At 37.8% G+C, this 22,295-nt stretch overlaps 2 protein-coding genes and 1 pseudogene across 3 annotated transcripts; 2 read left to right on the top strand and 1 right to left on the bottom strand.

Annotated features, from left to right (window-relative positions):
• Positions 1-9,233: 9,233 nt before the first annotated feature.
• On the top strand, positions 9,234-13,657 carry LOC143598565 (cyclin-SDS-like). The gene is given in 7 exon segments (XM_077076755.1): positions 9,234-10,469; positions 11,696-11,866; positions 11,948-12,114; positions 12,189-12,317; positions 12,999-13,179; positions 13,301-13,345; positions 13,592-13,657. Coding segments are annotated over 7 exon segments (1,959 nt in total). The 5' UTR covers positions 9,234-9,269.
• Positions 13,483-16,845, bottom strand: LOC143598564 (uncharacterized). Its single transcript, XM_077076754.1, has 7 exons — positions 16,786-16,845; positions 16,399-16,701; positions 15,718-15,801; positions 15,475-15,578; positions 15,141-15,216; positions 14,564-14,647; positions 13,483-14,480 (listed from the first exon to the last, which is right to left on the bottom strand). Exons 1-7 carry the CDS (start codon positions 16,843-16,845, stop codon positions 13,797-13,799), a joined length of 1,395 nt encoding a protein of 464 aa, XP_076932869.1. The 3' UTR covers positions 13,483-13,796.
• Positions 16,846-16,959: 114 nt separating this feature from the next.
• LOC143598563 (receptor protein kinase TMK1 pseudogene) lies at positions 16,960-20,955 on the top strand (annotated as a pseudogene). The gene is made up of 3 exons (XR_013147133.1): positions 16,960-17,073; positions 17,205-19,499; positions 20,429-20,955. The product of XR_013147133.1 is annotated as a receptor protein kinase TMK1 pseudogene (transcript).
• The last annotated feature ends 1,340 nt before the right edge of the window (positions 20,956-22,295 follow it).

The following is a 22,295-nucleotide window of genomic DNA, read 5'->3' as shown; positions in this document are numbered from 1 at the left end:
AGGATTACCGGTTTTTTAGCCGGTTTAGGGAAAAATCGGTTTTTTAACCGGTTTAGGAAAAAACCGGTTATGAAATTGAACCAGTAATATATATGGGAAACCGGTATAAAACCGGTCTAACCGGTTGGTAACCGAACCGGTTATAAAAAAACCGGTTTTCCAACCAAACCGGTTTCGGTTTTTTTTCGGTTTCAGTTCTATAATCAGTTTTTTTGTACATCTCTAGTGGTGGTGCGTCGGAGGTACATGGGGAAAGAGAGGGTGGTGTCGGAGTTCGGTGGTGGTCGCCGGAGGTTCCGAGGTTGCCGGAATTCGGTGCCGGAATAAATGGAAGAGAAAGAGAGCGGCTGTGCATGTTGTGTGTGTTTAGGGTTAGTTTTTTTTTGGTTTATATATATAATGACACATTTACAAAAACACCCCCTTAAGTTCTAATCAAAGTTTAAAACGAGTTAAAAGGTTTCTAAAGCTTATAACTAGTTTACGAAAATCATTTTGAACCCTCTATGTTTTCTTAACGACACTATAATATGACAAGCATCGATAATTATGGTCGAGGTATATAATAATATTATACAATAATTAATAAGGTTTTAAAAGTATTGAGTCGGGTTTACAATATGAAAGTTTACAAAACGAATATAAATCGAGACTCAAATTTGACGAATATCACATGTTTGCCAAGGGTGTTACAAAGGGAGCCATCACGACTGTAAGGTGGCTTGAAGAGATGGAGACAATCGTTATCACGAGCAAGTGTTCCGATGAGGTGAAAAATCAATATTCCGCTCTCATGTTTAAAGGCGAAGCACTAGAATGGTGGAACACATTAATCTTAAGTAGAGGAAGGGAGGTGATGTATAACATGACTTGGAACGAGTTCAAAGAGTTGCTGATGTCAAAATTTTGTCCGATGCATGAAACGGACCAAATTCAAACCAAATTCTTGGCTCACAAGGTTGTTGGAACAAACCTTCGTGAGTATAATACAAAATTACATGAATACTGTCCTTTAGTACCCCAGCTGCTTACCCCTGAATCCAGCAAAGTTACACGCTATATTTGGGGACTACCACGAGAGATTCGTGACATGGTGAGGTCACACATGCCACAAACCGATGACTCCGCGATGGAGTTGGCTGGGTACTTGATGGGCGGAATGATCCGCAACAAAGAAGAAGATAGGAGGGTCGTGACAACACAAGACCCGAAGAAGGAAGGAAATACCCGTTTCAAGGGTAAAGGAGTTGACCAACGAAGGTCTGGCTTCAACCCCGGCATCCCACAATGCAAAATTTGTAAGAAATACCATAGGGGTAGATGCCATCTAACTCCACGACTCTGTGAATCATATCACAAACCCGGCCACGCCACGGCCGATTGTTGGAAAAAGAAGATGACTTGCTACAATTGCAAGGAAATGGGACATCTTAGCTTTGAATGCCCCAAGAACAAGCCCGCGACTGGTGGTGCGGGAGGTAGCGGTCAAAAGAATGAGCCCAAGAAGGGCAATGCAAGAGTTTTCGTCCTTGATACAAAGAAGGCGGCCGACACACCGGAAACTATTACCGGTACGTTCCTTGTTAACAACGCTTATGCTAGAGTCTTGTTTGATTCAGGAGCCAACTTAAGTTTTATAGATTATAAATTTTGTAGTCTATTAAACGAACCTTTAATCAAACTTAATAAAACTCTAAGCGTCGAGACCGCTAATGGCGAAATCGATAAAATCTCCAAAGCCTTAGAAAACGAAAAAATTTTATTAGCCGGTTACATTTTGCCTACTCATTTGCTACCTATGACTCTTGCTGGTTTCGATGTTGTATTGGGTATGGATTGGTTATCCGACAACCATGCTCGTATTCTTTGCGACAGCAAAACCGTTGAACTTTAAGCCCCGGATAAATGAACCATTCGAATTGAAGGGGATAAAGACGCTGGCCGAGTTAGCCTAATCTCAATGATGAGGACTAACAAATGTTTAAATCAAGGATGCTTAGCATTCATGGCCTACGTCACCGAAGAATCAAAACCCAAAGAAATCAAAAACGTTCCTGTTGTTTCCGACTATGCCGATGTCTTTCTCGACGAACTTCCTAGCATTCCTCCCGACCGTGAAGTAGAGTTTAGGATTGATCTTATTCCCGGTACCGCTCCGATCGCCAAAGCTCCGTATCGCTTAGCGCCAACCGAGATGAAGGAGTTAAAGAAACAACTCGATGAGTTACAAGAAAGGTTTCATTCGACCAAGTTCATCACCATGGGGAGCGCCGATCCTATTTGTCTAGAAGAATGATGGATCTATGCGGATGTGTATCGATTATCGTGCGCTGAACAAAGTTACAATCAAAAATCGTTATCCACTTCCTCGAATCGATGATCTTTTCGACCAACTTCAAGGTGCTAGCTTCTTTTCTAAAATCGATCTTCGTTCCGGCTATCACCAACTCAAAGTCCAATATGAGGATTTCCCGAAAACTGCTTTTCGAACAAGGTATGGCCATTATGAGTTCACCGTTATGCCATTCGGACTTACTAATGCGCTAGCCGCGTTCATGGAAATGATGAACCGAATTTGTAAGCCTTGGATAAATTTGTGATCGTATTCATCGATGACATACTTTTTTATTCAAAGTCTAAGGACGATCATGAAAATCACCTTCGAACATTACTTGAAATTCTTAGAACCGAGAAGTTGTACGCCAAGTTCTCGAAATGCGAATTCTGGTTGCACGAGGTACAATTTCTTGGTCACATCATCAACTTTAATGGTATTCAAGTGGACCCCGCAAAGATTGAAGCTATCCCTAAGTGGGAGATCCCAAAGTCGCCAACCGAGATTCGAAGCTTCTTGGGATTGGCCGGCTATTATCGAAGGTTCATTGAAAACTTTTCCCGAATCACTGTTCCCTTAACCTCCTAACTCGCAAGAACATCAAATATGAGTGGGGAACAAAGTAACAAGAGGCGTTCGATATACTTAAACAAAAGCTTACCCAAGCACCTATATTGGCCTTGCCAGAAGGTACTGAGGATTTTGTGGTATTTAGTGACGCGTATGATTCCGGCTTGGGATGCGTACTAATGCAACGCAAGAAAGTAATCGCCTACGCCTCTCGTCAACTTAAAGTACACGAAAGGAATTACGCAACTCACGATTTAGAGTTAGGCGCCATAATCTTTGCACTTAAGATATGGCGGTACTATCTTTATGGAGTAAGATTTATCGTGTACACCGATCACAAAAGTCTAAAACACATCTTCGATAAAAAAGAACTCAACATGCGCCAACGACGCTGGATGGAGACTCTCAACGACTACGACTGCGAGATAGTCTATCACGAAGGTAAAGCCAACGTTGTGGCTGATGCCTTAAGTTGTAAAGAGCACGAAATGCCAAAAGGAGTCGGAGCGTTGAGGCTAGAACTTCAAGTCGATCTCCTCGAACAAATCAAATCTGCCCAAACTCAAGCGATCAATGAAAACCAAATCTTCGACGAGAAACGTAACGGCACCATTGACTCACTGGTCAAGGGTGACGATGGTATCCTTAGACTCGGCAATAGAATTTGGGTACCAATCATTGGAAACTTGCGTGAAAAGATTATGAACGAAGCCCATAAGTCCAAGTACATGATGCACCACGGTAGTGACAAAATGTGTCAAAACCTCAAACCAAACTACTAGTGGAATGGGATGAAAAAGGACATCGCTTCGCACGTTGCGAAATGTCTAACCTGTTTAAAAGTCAAGGTTGAACACCAAAAGCCTTCGGGATTGCTTCAGCAACCCGAACTTCCCATATGGAAATGGGAGTTAATCACTATGGATTTCATTACCAAACTCCCTAAAATGACTCGACAACATAATGCTATATGGGTAATTGTGGACCGACTAACAAAATATGCACATTTCATACCCATATGAGTCTTATTCAATGGACAAACTAGCGCGTATCTATGTGAACAACATTGTTGCATTGCATGGAGTACCATTATCAATAATCTGTGATCGAGACAGCCGTTTCACGTCTCATTTTTGGAATAGTTTCCAACAGGCGCTTGGTACGAAGTTAAACCTTAGCACCGCCTATCATCCACAAACTGATGGGCAAAGCGAAAGGACAATTCAAACGTTGGAAGATATGCTCCGCGCTTGTGTGATAGACTTAGGTGGAAGTTGGGACGACCACTTACCCCTAATGGAATTCTCGTATAACGATAGCTATCACACTAGCATTCAAGCCGCACCATTCAAGGCGTTATATGGTCGAAAATGTAGAACGCCCGTGTGTTGGTCTAAAACTGGGGAAAATCAATTGTCTGGACCCGAGATAGTTCAAGAAACCACCGATAAAATTCTCCAAATCCGAGAACGAATTAAGACGGCACGTGATCGCCAAAAGAGTTACGCCGATGTTCGTCGTAAGCCGTTAGAGTTCAATATTGGTGATAAAGTTCTTTTGAAGGTCTCGCCATGGAAAGACGTAGTTCGCTTCGGGAAGAAAGGAAAGTTAAGTCCTCAATTCGTTGGACCTTTTGAGGTACTTGAACGAATCGGCACTGTTGCATATAGTTTACGACTGCCCGAGGAAATGCAAGGGATACATGATGTATTCCACGTTTCGAATATGCGTAAATGTCTAACTGATGAATCTTTAGCAATGCCTTTAAAAGACGTTGAAATAAATGAAAATTTAAAATTCGTAGAACGTCCAATTCAAATAGAAGATTCGAAAACAAAGAAATTGAAACGATGAACATTGAAAATAGTGAAAGTTAAATGGGACTCGCGTAGAGGGCCCGAATATACATAGGAACTCGAATCGGAAATGAGAAGGAAATATCACCGTTTGTTCTTGTAAAGCAATCTCGAGGACGAGATTTATTTCAAGGTGGGGAGGATGTAACATCGAGAAAATTTCGAGTTCAAATTATGAACTTTTCAAAGTTAAGGGACCAAATTTGCCAAATTTCCAAAACTTAGGGTTTAAAACGAAAATTCTGTTTTCTTGTCCTATCGGATACACGACGGGACAAAGGAAAAGCCCATCGCGATATGCGATGAGTCTTGGTCAAAGGTTCTAGATGGAGTCAACAGCGATACGCGATCGTTGTTGAGCCAACGTCATCGCGCATCGCGATGACGTGGTCTGACACCTCTAGCACAAGATTGCCACGCGTCCACATGTGGCATACCTTTCTCCACGTGTCCCGACACGTGGCAACACGTGGCACATCGTCCGCCACGTGTTAACACGTGGCACACCGTCTGCCACGTGGCGACACGTGGCAGACCCATATGGTGACTGTTCTGGCCTACGTCGCGCTACGCGACGGGTGCCAAGGAGGCTGTCGCGTACCGCGAAGGGCTTCAGAATTTTGCCTATAAATAGCAGCCTCGGGTCTTCACAATCTCACACCAAAAATTCACAAACTACTCTCTCTCTAACATCTCTCTACACCTTGAAGTTCGTGCCCTTGATCCATCTCGATAACCGTGCTCGATTCCTCGTTTTCCGTACCATACCTTGATATTCGTGACATCACCCGACGACGTGTATATCAAGAAGGTGATACTATTCCGAAGTCCAGACGATCATCTCGGAGTGCGTGCCGTGAAGTGTTGGTGCCTCGAGAAGCGTACCAACAAGCGATAAAGATTGGTGGTTTCGTTTAGCGTACAAAAGGAAGTGTTGATCAAGGAGGCAAAAGAAATCAAGCGTCGTGGGAGTGCTGCTCAAATCCTTAGGATTTCCAAAACGCCAACAAGGTTAGGCGTAATATCAATAGAATATAATAAAATATTATTATTAAAGGCTTAAGCCTTAAGTCGAGGTTATACTCGATACCTCCATAAAAGAAAAGGAAACATAACAAAGAAAAGAATAAAGATAGAATATGAATATTATATATGTCTGTAATATATATTCTTTGTTATGAAATTATTATTTAAGTAATAATGAGTATTCTTAAATAATAAAGAAATAGAATATGTTTCTTAGAGAAGAAGAAACGTCGGGTTTTATAAATAAACTAAAGGTTTATAAATTTACTTTTAAACTAAAGGTTTTCAAGTAAAAGAGATTTATGAACTAAAGGTTCATCGAGGTGGAGTTTATAAAATAAGACTATAGGTCCTAAGTCGGATTGTATATCCGACTAACAAATGGTTATACTCGTACTACAGGTGCGAGATAGCAAGGGAAAGACCCTTGGACGGTGTTGAAGCCGATCCCAAAGCGAAAAGGTGAATACGCCCCACTTTTACAAACTTATTTTTAAACAAGTCAATGTGTTATATGAAAAACTTTACATGAGACTGTGTCTCTATAAACATTATAAATAAGAGTAAAATCCTAGCCCTCAGGCTGTGGTATACGTTTGTCTGGATCCTTACATATGTGGTAAAATGCGATGGGCACATCGCACCACGCTTGGTCACGACCTCCAGCCACGATGGGTCGGACCTAAGTATGTTCGAGTGAGAATGACCATGTGTATATTTATGGTACCTAAGTACGTCGAAACGCTACGGTGTTTTGCTGGGGTGACCTAGTGTAGAGACTCGAGGTTATAATGATATTGTTTTAACTTTGTTATTCCTAAGCCAAGATGGTCCGAGGCTTGCGTAACCCTCGAGGGGTAACGAAGTAAAAGAAAATATTTTAGCGTCAGCATATTCACCAGCATTCGTTGCTGACATATTTTCTAATATTTTGCAGGTAACCAAGATTAGAGCTTAAAGGATGAAGGGCTCAAGAATCTGATGGCTCGGATATTTTGTTTGAATATTAAAATATAATGTTTTTGTTAAACTTATAAACAAGTAAATTTAAACGAGACTTCCGTCTCGTCTTTTGTAATGTAAATATCTTAACTTTAAACCCACATGTTTTATAAAGTCTTCCGCTAATAACCCGTAACTCTAATTTATTTACAAATGTGGTTCCAACTGTTGGGTCACACTCCTAGGCCTAAGATGGGGGTGTGACAAGAGATATTTTCGTAATTTCACTACTATATTTTTGTTTTCCTTTTTTTTTCTCCTTTTCTCTCTCCCCGTCTTTAAAACTCTTTCCCTCAATTCATCATCTTATAAACCCTAATTCCTTAAACTTCCAACAAACATTAATTCCTCAAAATCGATCATAATTATGTGCTCTTGTGGTTCGCCAACCATCATTTGAATATCCTGGACATAATATAATCCCCTTATTCTTCTTCTTCACAAAACACCATGGTGGTCGGCATCGACACACCCAGCCTCGGCATCATATAATCCCCCTCTCCAACAACGACACCGACACACCCGGCCTCGGCATCCCACTGTACCAATGGTGGTCGGAATCCTCAACGGCCGACGTCACATTCTCCGGCAGACCCATCTCCGCCTCTTTCTCCGGCAGACCCATCTCCGCCGCCACCAGATACCTACAAGCCATCCTCACGACATCCCGTTCAACCGGACGTTGTGAGGGTTGATTGCTTCTGGGCTGTTGAAGATGATGATGAGGGAAATGGTATTTTGGTCAGGGATATTTATCTTCTCCGGTGAGATGAGGTTGTAGTGGGTGTTGTTTATTATTGAGGAATGAAGAAGATGATGAGGGAAAGGGTTTTAGAACACTTAGATTTGTAGATGGAGATGAGTGTTTGAATATGAAGATTGAGAATGAATCTGGATGATGGATGAGTGGATGAGGATGATGACAAATATTCTTATTATTATCATAATATTTTCAATATAAAAAGGAGAGAGAAAAAATAAAATAAAACGATAAATATATGAAATTACGTAAATACCCTGGACTTAACGGATGAAAATTGATGTGGTTAAAAAAGGTACTAAAAATGCAAGTTTTTTGAAACTGATGTAGCCATTTGCACAAAATAAAGAATATGTACTAAAATTGCGTAGTTGGCCAAACCACAGGTAATAAAATGACACTTAACTCTTTAATATATTTCAAAGCACAGATTAGGGGTTTTGATGAGTTGCAAGAGCCATAATGAATTTGAGAGTAGAAGAAAAAGATGAGGACGAAAGTTGCAGAAGAATTGTTGGTTGGGTTTGAGAAAAAGACAGGAGGAATAAAAAAACATATATAATTTATTGTACTTATAATAATATTATGTTTAATTTTTTATATGCATTTATTCTTTTATTCCTTTGTGATTTAATTATATTAATAATAATATTAGGTTTTTTAATTAATCTTTAAACAGAGTATTTTTTTAATTTGATTTAATAAGTGTAATGTAATATTATACATATTTAGTTTTTTTTTTATTTTATTTATATTAATAATTTTAAAAATAATTAAACTAAGTTAATTTTATTATTATTATTATTATTATTATTATTATTATTATTATTACCTTGTTTGAAAACGGATGAAAGTGGTAAATTAGTGACCATTTCCTTAATATTGTGAAAGAAAGTGTAGTAGTATGTGATATAATGTTGCGCTGATGTGGCGTTGTAAGAAAGGAGGCAAAATGACAACCACACCTCATAGCCTTGTTCTGCAACCAGAATTGGCTACAAAACCCAAGGTTTGAACCCATGTGGCAAGTGGCAAACCTTTTGGTCACAAATATCCTTTTTATAAAGGTAGAAAATGCTTTCAAAGTTTGCATGAAGTTTGTAGAAGCAAACTAGGAACAATCTAGTGATGTGGACATTTCTCTCACATACACACATATATATAATATATATAGACAAATTTAATGTTTTTAATGGGGTTTGTGAAGATTTGTTGTTGTGGAAGAAAACAAGAGGTTTGAGAAAAATTTGAAATATGATGTGACAATAACGTGACGGTTAATATGAGTTTGTGTTATAGATGCTCTGAAAATGAAAAGTAAATATGTGGGAGATAACCAAAATTCAAATTAATATATTCATATATATGATATAAATTAAATGATTATTCACATAAAATTAAAGTATAAAATAATAATTTCCTTTATTTATTTTTTAAACAGTTACCTCCCTTAATTTCACATAAAAATTGATAACATGTCATTAAGAGTATCATCACCACTACATGTTTGCGTGAAAGTTGTTCCCTTCTTATATGAACGTGAAAACAGTTACGCCAAGTAGGCCCCACCACTACCCCTAACGTCCTTAACCGCTTTCACAGTTTCACTTCCTACTCATATATACACAAACTCATCATCTTCATCACTTCAATACAATTCAATTCAATTCAATTCAATTCAATCACACCTACTCAGTAATACTATTCACTCTACTTCACAATGAAGAAGAGGTTCAGATCAAACCTACCTCGCCGTAAACGCTCAAACTGCTCTCCAATTCTCAAACTCATTAATAATAATAATAATAATAATAATAATCCTACTTCCATCACCAACTCCTCTTCAAACCTAACGCTCGAACCGTACGAATCCTCCAGTCGAGTCTCAACTAACAAGAGAAGTTTCAGTTCTAGTTTTAATATTACCGATGGAAACGACGTCGTTAGCGAGTTCCGAAGGATTACGAGATCGTACACCAAGCGAATGGAAGCTATTAAGTCATCATCAACAGCAGCAGCCGAAACGACGTCGTTGAAGAATATTATTAATAATATTAGTGAATTCGGGTGTTCCGAAGGTACGAATCGATCCGACGTCGTTTCGGTTACGTCTCGACGTAAGTTCGCAACGATTAACGAAGCCGTTGGACTCGAAGCTCAGTCGGATATTATTCGTAAAGGATTTGAGGTGAATGCAAGTGAAATCGAGTGTTCGGAAGGTACGAATCGATCCGACGTCGTTTCGGTTACTTCTAGACGTAAATTCGCGACGATTAATGAAGCGGTTGGCCTCGAAGCTCAATCGGAGTTCAAATCAGATGAAGTTACGTCGTGTGTTAATAATTCGAACTCGAAGACGCGATATGACGTCGTTTCGGTTAGTTCTCGAGTTAAATTCGGATTAGATTCTGATTTGAAGGTATCGGATGCAGCTGTTAACGAATTGGTTGGACTTGAAGTTGAATCGGAGTGTTCTAAACCTAAACACTATGCGGAATCAGTTGCTTCTGGTATAAAATCAGGTGAAATTAATAATTCGGTAACGAATGAGCTAGTAAATGATGATGAAGCGGAGAATTGTGGAGAATCGAAGCCGATTGCGGATGAATTTGACCTAACGTGTTCGGAACATTTATCCGGTGGATATGAAGAGTGTGAGTGTGAGTACTCGTCAGTTGAGTGTACGGATGTTAATATGGAGAGTTCTGAGGCTGATGTTGAGGTTGAAGTTTCGTCGGAGTTTGATACTTCGTCGTGGTATGATTCCGGTAGTCAGTTTTCTGAACGGTCGTTTGGTGATGTGAATTCGTCTCCTACGTTTCAGTTGTTCGTGAACTACCGTCAGAAGTTTTGTAAATCGGAGTTTGATGTAAAAGTTTCTGCACTGTATGATGATAATCAGCCTTCGGACAGAGTTATTGTAAGTGATTACGCCTTGGATTTAATTACATTGCCTAATTTATGCGTACATTTTAGTTGAGTAATTTATGCATATGTTTCTGCTCTTAATTGTTTAGTTTTAGTATACTGCTTCTTTAAGATGCTTGAGTTTTATTCTGCTTTGGTAGTTGTTTACTGGATTACTTACTATAATAATGGTAGATATAATAATATACTTATTGCATTATGGAAAGAGTAGTTTGCTGCTAAGTTGCTATACGCAGATTCATATTCTGTTCAGAAGTAGCAGTTTTATTTGTAAAACTGTTAATTAACTTTTCTCATATATGTTAACAACTTAACATATTAAGTAATAGACATATAGTACTCCTTTGAGATGTTTGATATGACTTGCAGTTGTTTACTGGATTGTACTTTATAATAATGGTAGATGATTAGATATAATGTTGTTTACTTCACCATTGCTTGTTTCTCCTTTAATTATTGCAATAAGTTTGCAAAGAGTAGTTTGTTACTATATGCAGATTCATGTTCTGTTCAGGAACTGTACTCGTTAGTGATAAACTTAATTTGTTTGTAGAACTATTAATTAACTTTTGTCACATATGTTAACATATTAATTATAGACATGTTGTGCTCCTTTGAGATGTTTGATGTTGCTTACTGGATCGCTTACTATAATAATAAATTGGTAGATAATTAGAGTGTGTTTTTTTATCAAATTGGAATGAGTTATGCCAATGTTTGTAACCTGAATTTATAATTTGAGGTCGATACGATCATGCAGACATAGTTATTTAAGTGATTATGCCTTGGATTCAATTACACTGCCTATTTTTTGTATATTCATATTGCTAGTTTCTCCCATAATTATTGCATTAAGTTTGGATATAGTAGTTCATTGCTATATGCAGTAACATATGGTGCTCTGTTGAGGTGTTTAATCGTTAAAGTGTTTTGCGGTTGTTTACTGGATTGCTTACCATAATAATAAATCAATAATGATAGATAGAATGTTGTTTTAAACTTAGTTTTATTTGTAAAATACTAATTAACATTTCTTATATATGTTAACATATCATGTATATACATATACTGCTCCTTTGAGATGTTTGATGTGCCGTGCAGTTGTTTGGTGGATTTCCTACTACTATAATGGTAGATAATTAGATAGAATGCTGCTTACTACAATATAATGGTTGTTGTTGTAATTAGATAGAATGTTGTTTACTTCACTGTGTTCAGAAATTGTTGAGACCTGAAGATGACGAACACGAACAAAGCTACCAGATGCTGAAGAAAAGGGAGAGGAGGCAAGTATATCTACACAACTACACTGAGGAATACCTCATGATGAAGGAATATGGTGATCTGGTTGTCCAGCAAAGGTCGAAAATGGTGCATTGGATAATGAAGGTCTGTTAGAATTGCTTTTTAATGCAAATAATTTATTATAGAAATTTGTCTTCTCATGTAACTCATACTCTGTAAAAGCAGCAATCAGCTAGCAAGGAGTTACAGAAGGAAACCTTGTTCTTAGGTGTCAGCTTATTGGACCGGTTTCTGAGCAAAGGATACTTCAGAAGCAAAAGGGAGCTTGAAATTGCTGGCATTGCTTGTCTCACACTTGCAACAAGGATTGAAGAAAACCAGCCCTATAACAGGTCTGATCCATAGCATTAATTAACCGTATTAATATTTCCTGATTGGGATATTGTTGTGTATTAATCTTATGCAGCATTAGGCAGAAGTTTTTTAATGTAGGAGGCAGTGAATACAGAAGATCTGAAGTGGTAGCCATGGAGTGGCTGGTCCAGGAAGTCCTCAATTTCCAATGCTATTTACCAACCATCTACAACTTTTTATGGTAAACTATATTCTCAATCTATTACAACTGTATCCACACATGCCATTTAAATGAAGTTCAGGTGCATAGCCATTGCCTTTTGACTAAATATTAAGCCTTTCAAAAGAATCGGCTAACAGGCAGAAACAGCTCTGGGTCAAAATACGTCATTTAAAAGTATCAATTTGTTCTAGTCAAAACAGGTTTTAATCAAAAGTGCTTTGCGTTGAATTTTGAATAGGTTGTTTTAGAAAAAGTATCAAATTTTATAACACTGAAGTATTTTGCACCAACTTTATAAATCGAGAAGACAGTAGTTCCTAATTATATAGTTTGTGTATATCCAAATTGACTCATTGTATAATCAATAACATTAACTTTTGGGCCAGTTAGACATTGGCACTCTCGTAAGTAGCGTAGAACTTGTCATAATATGAACCATTGGTGTGAAACTTGATAACGGTCGTTTTGATAATAAGCCAATTGCTATAGATAATATGTTCACATTGTTTGTAATGGTCAAATTGGTAATTTCTTTTTAAAAAGTCAACGCCTATTTGGATAACAATTTCACACAAAATGGATTTTCCCTGTTTTTTCATCATTAGAGCATATAATTCTTCAATTTTAATGCAAAATATCAATTAACAGAGACAATATACTACCTGTTCTTATTCATTTCCATGTTAAATATACGAAAAGGTTCTATCTAAAAGCTACACGAGCCGATCAACATGTTGCTAATACTGCAAAGTATCTTGCGCTTCAAGCACTACTGGGCCATGAACAGCTGTGCTACTGGCCTTCAACTGTTGCAGCCAGTTTAGTGTGCTTAGCATGTTCAGCCGAAAACAAAAAATCATCTGTCCAGCATATCACACGGGTATAAAACTCAAACTTATGTTTATATTTATAGTTATAAATATAACTTAAATCGCTTCATATGCAGCCAAAGTGTTCTCAATCCATGTACTAATCCAACTTTCTGGATCTTCTGTTTTCAGATTCGGAACGGGTCGAATGATAAGGATTTATCTGACTGCATAAAGGTAATTTAACTATAAACAATTTTGACTCACGGTCCGGTTTGACAAAAAATACTAAACCGATATAAAACTTCAAACTAAAGTCATATTTGAATTAAAAAACATCATATTAATTTCAAATATGTGAAATATAACAACAGCAAAGCTAGAAAAAGGTACACCTTGTTTACTGGACCGGTTCGAGTACATAGCTTACCTACACACCTACACTGCATACAACTTCCTAATTTTGAACTCCTATGTTGACAGTCCATGGAGTGTTTGACTCAATCCATACGCTGACACGGAACAGAATGAAAGACGGGCGGTCTGTAAAGGTTAATACATTTTGTAACTAGCAAAACGACAATGATTATCAAATAAGCAGAACAAGGCTCTAAAACATACTTTTTTTTTCTATATTCTCGGTTTTAGTTTGACTCGGTTGTTTATAAGTAGCTAATAAAATGAACCTTCACTGATTTGGTGGAAGGTGGTTATTATCATTAGATGGTTTGGCAGGTGTCACAGAAGAGTCTTTATTCGAACCCTCCTCGGGTTTTTGAACCTTTTCTATAGTCTTTGAACCTTCCTCTTCACCTTTTTGAACCTTCTCTGTAGTCTTTGACCCCTCTTTTTCCTCCTCGCCTTTTTGAACATTCTCTTCCGTTTCCGACCCATCATTCTCTGTAGTTTTGGACCTCTCTTTTTCCACTTCAGCTTTGGTAACCTTCTCTTTAGTTTTGGACCCCACACCTTCAGCCGCCTTTGCAACCGCAGCAAACGCACCCGCGACCCACACAGCTCCACTCGACACAAACTTATTACTCATGAGAGCCGAACCAGCAGTGTTGGCCTTCTGCTCCGCCACAGCAATGGCAGATTTGGATTTTTCCGACACTTGATACTTCTCGTTCACTTCTTTCATTCGTTCATTCATGGCAGCGGTCCCCATACTAAGCTTCTGCGTCAAACCCATCCGGCGGTCAATGGATGCAACCTTAGCCGATGCATTAACCGTTAAGCGGTGTTTTTCATCAAACGACTTAGCCTTTTGTACTGCATCTTTTCCCAAAACAAAACCCTTCGCGAGCATTGTGCTTACTACTTCCTCGGCCTTTTGTGCAACTTCGCGTGTCCTCTCTGAATTAGAACCTCTCTGGTTCAGAGTTCAAAGGGGTCAATGAATTATTATAAACTTGAAAAATAGTAGATATATTAGTGAAAAGGTTAAGGGGGTACCGGTGATAGAGGAGGAGCCCCTGCGGGCATCTGATAATTCTCAACATGGCTTACTGAAACCGGTAGATTCCCAATTATGGCTCCCTGTAAATTATTTATCAAAAAAGTATGTCAGTCTTTTAATAATATCTGTTAAAGAACTGTTACTTAGGTGTATATAGACATGAAACGAAAATGACAATGTTTAAAATTAGGAACATGTTTACTAAGTGGGGCGTGTTCACATTACATGTTAAACTCTTTTAGTTAAACAGGTCGATCCGTCAACCCGTTTATAATTAGGAAAAAAAATGTATATTTATAAGGTTAACCTGTCAACTTGTTTATGATCCATTTAAGCTGCCAACCCCATTTAACACATTTACAACTTTATTACAACTCGTTAATAACCCGCCAACTTGTTTGAGGTGTTTAGATAAATGTTCAGCCTTCATGGTTATAAGCGTGTTTGCGTTAGGGTTGATGTCTTTGACATGAAAAAAAATATCACTATGGTACTCTTTCAGGATATACGGACAGTAACTGAAAAGGAATTAACAGACAGACATTAATAAAACGCGTTAAAAAGTTAACTTACTGTCAAAAGAACTGCTGTATTTGCTCCCTGTGCTTCCTTAAAGGTGACAAACGCGTGTTTCGTGGCTTCACTATCACTGCAGTGTTAAATTAACCATCTAAACTCATAAGGCTACTTAGACAGTTAAAAAGTGACGAACCCAAGATTTTTTTACTAACATTACTTTTTGAAATGTTCGATGAACTGGTATCACTCGACCATCGAATATGTAAATAACGACAAAAAAATGTGTAACTCACACGATTATAACATTAAAAAAAAAGTTACCGTGTTTACCATGTGGGTCCGCCCCAGCAGTTACATATCACAAAGAGACTATAAATGTTATTCAAACCTTTTCATTTCAATATAATGGATATTTCCTGAAAAGGAGAAGAATTCCCATATATCCTTCTCGGTGACAGTCATCACGATGTTACTTACTTCCACCGTTTTAATCTGTAAATTTGATAAAACCAAATCATCATAACTTACAAATAGGAAATGAAGAAATGAAAACAGTAACTTATCCAAATTAAAAATATGTTTTGATTCAAATTATTCATAATGAAAGCAACAGCGCGAGTTAAGTTCTCACTTCAACATTGATCGGTGACTTAGGTGTAGTAGGAGAAGGAACATTTGTTTCGGCTCTTGCTTCGGTAGCAGCAGCCATGGGAACCTGCAATTTTCAAATGTTCAGTCGCGTGTTTCAAAATCATTAAAAACGGATCACACTCGCATTAGCTACTCAAGTTGCTTTTGTAACATCCGACCCCTCATAACAGCTAATATTGTCCAATTGTGTTTTTGAACCCCCTAAACCCCCTAATATTAATACAATAACCCGAAATTATTCGACCAAATTCCGGATTTCCGGTCAAATGGGATTCGATAAATACCCATAAAATAAAAACCTTGCATACAATTTAGGCAGGAAATGATCACAAGACATAGGGTTTGAATCAAAATCTATAATTCTAAATATTAAATAATATTAACATATATAAAAAGAAGTATAAGAAAATGGGTATGAAACGTACCGATATTTGAAGATTAAGACGATCGGCAAAATGGGATTATTGTTATTATTATTAGCAAATGTCGATCGCCGCGAAAAAAAAGTAAGAAGACGGTGGACGTTGGAGGCATTAAAATTGATTAACAATTCTCGCGGGAACTTCGGATGACTCTATTAATATTGTCCCCTCTCATTTTTGTGATGAAAATTGTGCAATCATATCTTTATAATTCCAAAAAAAGTGTCATTTTCGTTCACCTTCTTCATAGTTTCGGTGAGGACCGGTGTAAGGTTTTCGGTTTTGAGGAGCTTGGGATTGAGATTGGAGTTTAGATGGGTAAGTGACAGCATAGTTTCTGTGGTTTGGTTTGTGTTTCTTTTTGGAGTGGTGGGATGAGTTAGAGAGTAATTTATGGATTGAAGTTGAGGGTCAACTTTGGTGTGAGATGATGGTTCGGGTGTGGTCTTTTCATTAGGTTTCTTGAAACCTTTGATCGAGAGAGTACCGGATCTGACATGGTTTTCGGATAGGGCTGCGGCTAGGGTGAACATATTTTGCTTCTAATGTTTATAAACCATATGCAAATATATTCACATTGAAAAATATATAAATAAGAAACCTAAACATCAAAATATATATATTACCTTAAATATGTAATTCTCTCGTTCTTTATCTCCTTCTCCATTTCTCCCAAATTCACTCATCTCACACCAGAAACAATGCCATCATCTCCATCAAACCAACCCTAATTAAATCACTCACCTCCATCTCATTCATTCAATCAATAACCCACTCCAGATCCATCCATCACACAAATAATGAAACCCCATGCACGTACCCAAACCCGACCTCGATTTCTCACATTAATCCTCAACATATTCACTCTTTCACTCATCAACGTTCACTCGCAGTCGAATCTCAACGATTCCAACGTAATGCATGTCTTAAAATCCCATCTGGAACCCTCAAACGCCCAGGGGCGGATCCAGCATACAAACGGGTGGTTCCCCGGAACCACCCGAGTTTCGAAATAATAGTGTACGGATATATAGAAGACGCGTAGGAACCACCTTATAAATTAAGAGGGAACCACCTAAAAAAAATTCCTGGATCCGCCACTGCAAATGCCCTCGGCTGGACCGACCCGAACCCATGCAATTGGGATCACGTAACATGCTCCAAAGACAACCGAGTCACCGCAATCCAAGCCGGAAACCTAAACCTTAAAGGCTCTCTTCCACAAACCCTAAATAATCTCACTCAACTCCAAATTCTAGAGCTTCAATTCAACCAACTCACCGGACCACTCCCGAGTCTCACCGGGTTAACTCAGTTGCAAAATCTTTTAATCAACAACAACAATTTTACCTCAATACCTTCGAATTTCTTCGACGGTATGTCCTCGTTACAAAAGGTTTATCTCGATTACAACTCGTTTAATTCGTGGCATATACCGTATAGTTTAAAAATGGCGTCGAATTTGCATACATTCTCCGCGACTTCAACTAATCTAACAGGCAAAATCCCTAATTTCTTCGGGAGTAACACGTTTACCGGATTAATAACTTTACGATTAGCGTTTAATTACCTCGAAGGCGGACTACCCACCACGTTTTCGGGGTCGTTAATACAAAGTTTATGGCTAAATGCACAAAAGAGTACGTATAAATTAAATGGTAGCATTGCGGTTTTACAAAACATGACACAATTAACCGAAGTTTGGTTGCATGGGAACATGTTTTCGGGTCCGATACCGCAAATATGGGGTTTGAATCAGTTACAAAGTTTGAGTTTAAGAGATAACATGTTAACAGGCCCTGTGCCGCCTTCTATAACCGGTTCGCAATCTTTAAAAGTTGTGAATTTGACTAATAATATGTTTCAAGGGCCAATGCCAAAGTTTAGTGATACGGTTGCTGTTGATATGTTTGGGATTGATAGCTTTTGTTCACAAGTTCCGGCTTTCGAGTGCGATTCACGTGTGAATTTGTTGATTGCGGTTGTGGAATCGGTCGGGTACCCGCAGGTTTTTGCTGCGAGTTGGCTCGGGAATGACCCGTGTAACTCGTGGTTGGGATAACGTGTTCGACTGACGGAGAGATCACGACCGTTAATTTTAGGAATATGAATTTGACGGGGACTATTTCGACGAATTTTTCGTCGATTTTGTCGTTGCAAAGGTTGGTTCTTGCGGATAATAATTTGACTGGGGTGATACCTAATGAGCTTAAGGATTTGCATAGTCTTGTGGAGATTGATGTTTCAAATAATCAACTTTATGGTAAAGTTCCAAGTTTTAGACCAAATGTTACGGTGGTAAGTTACGGGAACACGAAAATCGAGAAAAACGAGTCGGTTTTGGCTTCGTCTTCTATAGGTGGTGGGGAAAAAATCGGCAGCTTTGATCGCAGTGATAGTGGTAGTGGTAGTGATAGTGATCAAAGAACTGGTGGTGGTGTAGACAGTGGTAGTGGTGGTGGCAGTGACGGTGATAGTGGTAAAAAGACATGGTTGATTATCGGGTGTTTTAGTGGTGCGGTTTTGCTAATCGGGTTAATATCGTATTGCGTTTACCGGTTGAAAAAAGGGCGACCCGGAAGTCCGGTCAACGAAAGTACACCGGTGATTGAACCCGGCCACTCGGGATCCGATGATGATAGGGTTAAAATCACAATCCCTAGGTCGAATCCCGAGAACCGGTCCCACAAAAACAAAAATATATCGAGTGCTGGTCCGACTGACCACGAGATTGAGCTAGACAATTTTGTCATTTCAATCCAGCTTTTGAAAACCGTCACGAACAACTTCAGCCCGAGTAATATACTCGGGCGGGGTGGGTTCGGGACGGTTTACAAAGGCGAATTACACGACGGGACGAAAATCGCGGTTAAAAGAATGGAAAGAATGGAAAGAGTGGAATCTAGTTTCACAAATAAGAAAGCTTTAGACAAGTTTCAGTCCGAGGTTAAGATTTTGACAAGGGTTCGACACAAACATTTAGTTGCACTTTTAGGATATTGTTTGGATGCAAATGAACGGTTACTTGTGTTCGAATATATGCCACAAGGGACTTTAAGTAGGTGTTTGTTTAATTGGGAGAGTGAGGATTTGAGGCCACTTGATTGGACAAGAAGATTGTTGAATGCTCTAGATGTGTCTAGAGGTGTTGAGTATTTGCATGGGTTAGCACATCAAAGTTTTATTCATAGGGATTTAAAACCATCTAATATTTTATTGGGTGATGATATGCGGGCTAAAGTTGCGGATTTTGGGCTGGTTAAGCTTGCGCCGGATGGTAAAACTTCCGCGGCTACACAACTGGCGGGAACGTTTGGGTATCTTGCACCGGAATATGCAGGTAATGTTGTTTTTAAATAACATATTTCTTTTACTTTTTAGGACTCGAATCCAGAACTTTTGGTTAGTTGTAGAAATTAAAATTAGAAAGTAGTATTAGATGTGTTTTATCTTTGATTATAGAAGTGGAAATTAGGTTAAAAGAAATGGTAAATATGTAAATTTGTTATATGGTTAAGGGGTGTTAAGCATGTTGGGTTAGCTAACATGTTGCAGGTTCGGGAGTTGAATTGTTTAACCTGAATGCAAATTGTATTTTTATTCATGTTAAAAACGTCAAACCTAACATGCATATATACACTTAAAATAGTTTTAACCTGAAAACGATATGTTTAACTAGTTCCTCTAAGAGCATTCACATCCCAACGTTCATTCCTAACCTCATTTTTAAATTTAAGAGAAAATGGAGGTGAATTTAAGAGAAAAAAAATAATGAAAAGAAGAATAAATAAGTGTTATTTAATTGGACAGAGATAAATATGACGAATGAGTTGTAAGAGTTTTTAAAGAGTAAGAAGCAATTTTTTAAAAAAATTATATAATTTGTAGTTAATTTATAAGATTGATATGGGATGTGAATGCTCTAAAGGTGTTAGAAGGATTGGTGGGTGATAATCAGGATGTAAATGTGTCGTACACATGTCAGTGGGCCGACTTGTTTAACTAACTAGGTTGACATGTCGATTTGTTTAACTAAACGGGTTAAACAAGTCAACCTAAATACAAATCATTTAACCTATAATATAACTAAACATGTCAAATGGGTTGGTGTTTAAAAATAAAGATGTAAACGTGTAAATCAGGTTGGTTTGTTGTACAAAATAAGGTTAGGTCGTGTCGCTATTTGCCACCCGAATATGAAACAAATTATTAACATTTTAGATTTTAGATTTTACTTTTTTACTAATGTATATATTAACATTCATTCAGTAACGGGTCGAGTGACCACCAAGATCGACGTGTTCAGTTTCGGGGTAATATTAATGGTGCTAATCACAGGCCGAAAAGCGATAGAAGAAACCCAAAATGAGGACACTGTCCATTTGGTCCAATGGTTCAAAAAAGTGCACATAAACAAAGAAACCTTTAGAAAAGCAATCGACCCATGTCTCGAACCATTTCTAGACGAACCGACTTTAGCCAGTGTGACCATGGTGGCTGAGTTAGCTGGCCATTGTTGTACTCGTGAACCATACCAAAGACCCGACATGTACCATGCAGTTAGTGTGCTATCGTATCTCAACGACTTTTGGAAACCGGCTGAATCAGACCATGATGATTTTTATGCAATTGACCTTAACCGGAGTTTGCCTCAGGCACTCCAAAGGTGGCAGGCCATGGATGGGATGACAGGGGCTGACCAGTCGGTTTGCATGGAAACTGCTAGTTTGGATGGCGGAATTCGGTCTTAAGTTGGTTTAGTCTGGTTCGGTTCGGTTTGGTTTGTGTATTTTTATGATGCTTATTTGTCTTCTATCTTTATTTAATATATAAGAATTAATTAGGAGATTGTTTTATGGTAGTATTTTGCAATGCAGAGAGTTATTGTTGTTTTGTGAAAATAGTGTGATAAACTACCTTGCGTTCATTTATTTTGCAATGCACAGATTTAAACAAGTGGGTTTATCAATCCAGACATTGTATTACCAAACCAAATGACGATCTTAACCTATGTGTTGTGTATCCATTGACAGATCTTGAACACATAATATGGGACGTGGGTTGGAGGATTAATTTTAAACAATAATTTGGATGAGCCAGATCAACGCATGTAATTTTTTTTATTTTTCGGAAAAATTACACTATCGAACGAAAAAGTTGGGCGGGCCGCGACCCGCCTTGGATACACTAAGATCCGCCAATGGTTGTATCCTTCATTCCTTTACTCCCCAATTGCTACTCGAGCCTTACAAGATCCACGCACACCAGCAAAGTTCAAGATCAATATAGAACGTTTTGTAAGAATAAATATAATCTATTTTAATAAAAGCCTACAATTTTTGCCACTTGTTAATACCATAGCCCTCCTCACCTTTTTTTCAACTAATTTTTATATATGGTCATTATCTTTTAAGTCAATTCAATATATAACATTAAAATTATAGGTTTATTCCAACTAAATTCATTAATACATATAATAAGTATTCTTCATATGGATTTACAAGAGACGATTAGTGAATTTTGAAGTGTTAATTAAAGTGTTTATTATGGTTTATATTTAAAATAATAAACAATAAACATTTGATTCATAATATGTGGAATGAGAACAATCGACTTGGACTAAATTCTGATAACGTCAGCGGCTAAGGCTTAACATTTAATACCTAAAAATACATATGATTTTAAAACTAAAAGTTTTTGGTTTGACCTGAAACCTAGAATTTGGACCCAAGAACCAACCCGAATTACTTCGGTTCAGGTTCGGGTTAGTATTTTCTTGGGTTCGAGTTTCTCGGGTTAGGTTAGTTTGGGTTCAGGTACGAGTTTTCTTGGGTTGGGTTTCATGTTACGAGTAAAGGTGGTTGCCCTACTTTCAACGATTATAAATAAGAATCACTACATTCATTTTATGAAACTTTAAATCTTCTAATATTCTTTTAACTCAGAATGATCACTATTATTTGAACATGATTTTAATGCTAGTATGTAATTTTCATTTTTCTGGCAATTACATTCATATGAAATAAAAAAATCATTTTTTTATATTTAAATTTTTGGTTTTTATGTTGCTAGATTATACAATTTTTAATTGTAAAATATAAAGTCAATTAAAAATTTGTTATACACAGAATATTAA

Source organism: Bidens hawaiensis, unplaced genomic scaffold, assembly GCF_021521415.1.
Source record: "Bidens hawaiensis isolate Kalapana, Puna unplaced genomic scaffold, B.hawaiensis_p1.1 tig00050503_1, whole genome shotgun sequence".
NCBI lineage: Eukaryota > Viridiplantae > Streptophyta > Magnoliopsida > Asterales > Asteraceae > Bidens > Bidens hawaiensis.
This window is presented reverse-complemented; position numbering and strand designations above follow the sequence as displayed.